This window comes from Rhodamnia argentea, chromosome 2 (genome assembly GCF_020921035.1).
Source record: "Rhodamnia argentea isolate NSW1041297 chromosome 2, ASM2092103v1, whole genome shotgun sequence".
Lineage (NCBI taxonomy): Eukaryota > Viridiplantae > Streptophyta > Magnoliopsida > Myrtales > Myrtaceae > Rhodamnia > Rhodamnia argentea.
The window spans coordinates 19,182,192-19,188,063 of NC_063151.1; the positions used below are offsets into that span (position 1 = coordinate 19,182,192).

Consider the following 5,872-nt stretch of genomic DNA (forward strand, 5'->3'; position numbering starts at 1 on the left):
CGGGTTAGAATTGAAATCCAACCTAAATTCTTTGCTTTTTATATATATATAACAAAACGAAATTCGATCAGAATTAGGATTTAGCTTAAAATTTGTGTAAGAGATAAGATTTTGGGATAAACTTTCTCGCTATACGGGAAAAATAAAAATACAGAGTATACAAAGTATATGTATTTGGATAGGTGTTTGGAGGCATGCATGGGACCAACCAACACCCACTGCTGACCCCACCTTCGAAAATCCCACATGTCCCGAGAACTCCCAAGTAACTCAAACACGTACCCACGTGCTCCACACGTGTCGCCTCTTCCTCTACCTTCCCCCTCACGGTTGCCCTCCTCCCATTGGCCCCTTCCCCTCTCTCTCACTTTTCTCACTCGACTCACCCTCACCACCTCTTCAATATAGTCTCTCTCTCTCTATCTTCGCTCTTAGAACTTGCACTCGGCCTCTCTGCAAATTTTCCCGAGAAAATCATCATCGGCCCAAACACCAGCTGAAGGAAAGAAAAGAAAAAATGATCAAGACGTTGAGTCCTTATTCGTCCGCTCCGGCCTCCACGGCCAAGACGGCCGAGATCATGTCCCGGTACCGTCCCATTGCCCCGAAGCCGGAGACGGTACCCTCGGCGAACTCGGCCGCCGCCGAGAGCCCGACGCCGTCGTCGATGTCCCCCAAGATCCGGCAATCTCCGTACCTCCGGAGCCTCTGGCCTCAGCTCCAGGCGCGGCCGACTCGCACCCGGAAGCGCGGGAGGACCGCCATCTCGCCGCCCGCCATCAAGAGGCCCAAGGCCGCGGCGGCGCTCGCGGGCATTCCCCCTCCCTACGCCCTCCCGCCGACGACGAGCCTGTCTCTGCAGGTTTTCACTCACGGCCTCCCGCACATTCCTCTCGCCGGCCTGATGGAAAGCCCCCCGGTGGCCCTGGTGGCTTCGGCCGCAGCAGCGAGCAGCCCGAGGAGCCTCGTCACGCTCCCGCTCCTGCCGTGCTCGCCGGAGCTCAACTGCATGAACACGGTGCGGGGCGAGGAGGCCGCCGCAATGGACTTGAACGTCAACTCGGCCGTGGAAACAATCCCGGAGGAGAAGGACCTGCTCCGGCAGCTCCAGGGGCCCGCGTCCGGCGGCGGCAAAGTGATATCCCCAAGGCCTGTGCGGCCGGTTGGGTCGAGCATAACCGTCGGGCGCATGAGCGAGGACCGGAGGCCAGACTCGCCCGCGCCGCCACGGGCAAGGCAGAAGCCTGAGGAAGTGGAGGAGGAGGTGGAGTCGGAGGCGCTGCCGGCGGTGATATCGGACTCGAACAACCGGGTGAGGGTGGTGAACTCGGCGTACAAGGAGATGGTGGGACAGCCAGAGTGCCCGTGGCTCGAGGCGATGGGAGGGCGTCGCATCGGAGGGGAGGTGGCAATCCGGATGTGCGACGAGGCGGCTAGGGTGCCGGCATGGGCGGACGGGTTCTCCTGCTGGGCGAGGATCGAGTGGGTGGGGAGCGGGGGGGAGAAGAGCTCGGTCAAAGCGTTCTGCGACGCCATCAGGCTGCGCTGCGAGTCCAAGGACTACCTCTTCACCTGGAGGTTCCACACCAACGCGTCGTCCGAGTCCAGCTCCAGTGCCGTCTGAATGAAATCTTTGTTTAACTGGTTAGAACGTGTTGATTCGCGTCCCGTGCATATACAGACTCTTTCTTTAAGTCCCTTAAGTACTAGACAAGACATCATTGTAGGTTTTATGTGCTTCTCCTATGTAATGTAAATATTAAAGCATGTCAGGAAGTTTTATGAGCTGTTTCTTGAATCCTTATTCTATACCTTCTCGTGATCAGATTGAATGTCCGAATAAGCTTTCTCACGAGTGTTTATAAGCAGATTTTTTTTTTTTTTTTTTTGTGCTTCGAGCGCTCTGATCATGCAGTGAAGAAAGTGAGCTGCAGATCCAGTCTGATTGGGGGCCCTGTCCTGTAACATGGGGTACGGTGCGGGGGGAATGTTTGATGGCCCCTATGGAGCACAACCAAAGACATAACTTTAAATCCGTGGGCTAACAAGGCTTACATGAATCGTTTATGAACTTTGATCCAAAGGTGTTATGTGGCTCGTGAATTTTTAATTTGTTTAATACATACTTTGAATTTTAGCTTGATGTACAATATGGTTCCTAAACTTTTGATACATATCTATTTTAGTCGTTAGACTTTATGAAAATGTGTAATGTGGTACATGAACTTTATGATACATTGAATATTTTCATGTAGTTCGAAGACTACATTGAACATGTATTAAAAGCTTATGGATTACGTTGAATAAATTAGATGGGATCGCATTGCACATTGTGTTAAAGTTCAATAAGCATATTGAATAAATTAAAAGTTCATGGATCATATTGCACGTTAGATGAAAGTGCAAGGACTGGTTCTGTCATTAATCCTTCTTACAATTCACAAGTGGGTCGTAAGTTATGGATATTGCACGCATATAAGCTTAATTACAGTTCAATGATGAGGGTGACGTATATACTTTTAATCCACAAATCAAGGGAGTGGAGGTTTCGACCTTAAAAAAAAGATTAGACATAGCCGCAAATTAGAGAGGTAGTATATCTTTTGAGGGACTTTTCTTTGTTATGACCAATCAAATATATTGAGGTTGCGTTTGGTAATTGGAATAAAATTTATAACACAATAATATTTATCATATTCTGTATTTGATAAAACATGATAAATTAGGATATAAGAGGGATACGGCTCGGATAAAAATTATCGCATATGGGAGATAGGATGAAGGTGTATAGGATTTCTAATATCCATAATTTAAAATTTTTTTTTAATCGAATAACAACTTTCTTAAATCAATAAAATCAAAATATTATTAAAATATAAATAACATTTTCTGATATAAAAAATTCAAAATAACAAAAAAATAACAACGATGTCATCATTATTTATTCCTACTTTTATTTAGCTATTCGAATTTCTTTAATGTAAATTCATTATATATTATTTGTATTTCATGTTTTAGGTATTTTGGTATTTTAAGAATATCATATGGTTTACTATTTAATAAATTTTATTTGAGAACGGCGAAAGGGGAAAAAATAAAAAAAAAATAAACGAAGGAAAAAAGAAGTAGGAAAAACAATAAAAAGTACGTAATAAAAATGAAGTAGGCAAGAGTGCTTTGAGAGATTCTTACCATCTCCATTTGTGTAATTTTTAGGTTCATTTACATTAATATGACATTCATACCAAACAATTTACTTATTAAGATATGAAAATATCTAGCTTTGTTAACACGATTTAGAAAACAATGCATAAGATATAACAAGATCCATGAATTTGATATTTTGTCCTATATAATATTGTCCTGATAGAAATTTAGACAATGAAACACAGTCTAACACTTTGAGTTGGTCTGTTTCGAGATACATACGGTACGTTTGATTAGGCATTTTGAAAGCCTCTTATTGAAATTTTGCGGTGTTCGACATCCATTCTCAAGGAATTTTAGGGTGAAAGCTAGTCTTGGGAAGGTTGAAAGCTCGATGCACCAACATTGAGCTTTCACCATTTTCATAATGCTGAAGTCAATTGTCAATTTTGCCCTCAAAATCTCACTAAAAGTCTAATCTTTTCCCTTTTTTTTATAAAAAAAAAAAAAGCTATAGATCTTCTATTCATCTTTTTGAGTGAGGGCATTCAGCAAGGGTCGACAAGTCCAGATTTGGTCAACAAGGTCGCCTAGTGCCAACACTTAAATTTTACTCAGTTTTTCTTTAGAAAAATCATTAAAAATCCATAAAAATTCATAAAATTACAAAATCAACTTTGGAAGCCTTGGTCAAGCCTAAGGAACCAATTTTGAACAAAAAAAATCGATATTTTTTGCTTTTTAATATTTTCGTATATAGGAAAATACCCAAACATTACAAAAAAAAAAAATAAGCATTTTTAGCCAAAAAAAAAATGAAAAATAGCCGATATTTTTATTTTTATTCCATTTTTCATTTTTGCCTTTTAAAATTTGAAAAATTCAATTTGGGAATCACAATTCTTCACAAGCATAGATCCAAATTGAGTCAAAAAATTACACTTTGAGTCATTTTATTTTCTCTTTTCACATTCTCCGATTCATGACATTTTCTTGTAATGCCTCATATTGCATTTTAGTCCAATTATTTGGGAAATTTCTCAATTTTGGCCAAAAGGACCTAATTGCACTTTTATTTTTCAATTTAGTCCCTCAATTTCATTCTAAGTGCAATTGATCACCTAGGTGATGGTCGCTTGGGTCGCACGACGTCAAGCCTCATCGCTTGGGGTCTCACGATTTAGATGATCGTCATTGGGGTCGTGCGACCCAAGCGGCCCTCACCAAGGGTTGCCCGAGGTCCTGCGACCTTAGCCGACTACCGGTGGTGCTAGATTTAGTTCATTGGGGTCCCGGCCTTCGCCGGAGGGTTTGATTTTTTTTGGTAGAAAAAGAAAAACTATAGCCAATGCCCTTTGCAAAATATTTTTTCAAATAATACTGAGCTCAAAATTGTTTTACAATGAATATTTTACCAAACACAATTTGTATTTTTCCAAAACTCCTTCTTCAGGCTAAGGGCCCTTCATTTTCCCAAGGCTTATTTCCAAAGCCAAGCTAAACGTAGCCATAATCTGCTACGTGATCTTTTGAGTAGTAGGCGTTTCGCACAACTTTTCTATAAAAGGGAAAAATACAACGATCCATAACAGATTTGAGAGGCGGTCATTTGCACGGATAAAGAGAGATTTTTCTCCTCGAAGTACGCATATGACTTGGGTGCCAATGTCTTGCAAGGGGATGAGTATACCATGAGTGCCATAACTTGTGTACGGCATTCACTTAAGTGCCATAACTTTCAAAAATTGTTCACTTGAGTGCTACGTCGAAGCAAAATCGTTCACTTGAGTGATACATCAACTTTTCAGCGTGCCACGTCGGCTTTCCTGCGTGCCATGTCATCTTTCCGGTGAGCCACGTCAGCTTTCCGGCTATCACGTTAGATTTTCGGCGTCCACATCAATATGACACTTAAGTGAATAATTTTTGAAAGTTATGGCACTTAAGTGAACGTTTTGAAAGTTATGATATTTCTAATGTACTTTTCTCGTCTTGCAAGTGTTAGCAGCTCGCTACTTTGTGCCCCCATCATCACCGGCATTGCTACCTTCATCTCCGGCCTTTTGCCACATCCACCACCACCTCTAACTTTCTCGCATGAGGTCCCATACTGCGTACACCTCATTGGGAAGGCTTTTCAAAACCTCACTCACTTCTTTAATTATTCTTTCCTTAATTAGAATAATGGACGCATGCGAAAGCTCTAAGTAAAAACAATCAAGCGGTCATATGGGTATAAGTGCATGTCAAAATTAAGCAACAATACAGCAGGCACGCCTAATCAAAGGGTGTAGCTTTCCATGGTTCACTAACCATTTATATACATTCAAACAATAAACTTTTATTCATAAACTCGTTTATTTCAAACTCACCATCCACTCTTTGTTACATATTTATATAGCTATTCACTTTATTTACAACATTTATATGGGAGGAGTACTATATAGAGCAATCTACTCCGGATTTACCGAGTCATCGTCCACGGTCTCCAGCACTCCAACTATTTTGGGCCAGCTCATATGAAAAATGATTAATCAATAGAAGTAAGACGAAGCTCATCCATAAGTAGGATCCCTAAGCCAAACAACTAAACCAATTATAATATCACTGAATTGAGGATCATCCAAAACAATTAAGCATATCTCATATCAACGACGGACATCGTAGTCCTACCAAAGCAATCACGATGCTCATAGACGGTAGATCTCGGAATGATATCCAAATC

The 5,872-nt window shown here is 41.7% G+C and overlaps 1 protein-coding gene across 1 annotated transcript; it reads left to right on the forward strand.

The window, feature by feature from the left end:
* Positions 1-414: 414 nt before the first annotated feature.
* Positions 415-1,776, forward strand: LOC115739599 (protein transport protein SEC31). The gene has a single exon (XM_030672782.2). It carries the CDS (start codon positions 518-520, stop codon positions 1,622-1,624), a length of 1,107 nt encoding a protein of 368 aa, XP_030528642.2. The 5' UTR covers positions 415-517; the 3' UTR covers positions 1,625-1,776.
* Positions 1,777-5,872: the final 4,096 nt, after the last annotated feature.

Excerpts from the sequence above, each read along its gene's own strand:
- LOC115739599 (XM_030672782.2), top strand. The coding sequence starts at position 518 with ATGATCAAGACGTTGAGTCCTTATTCGTCCGCTCCGGCCTCCACGGCC.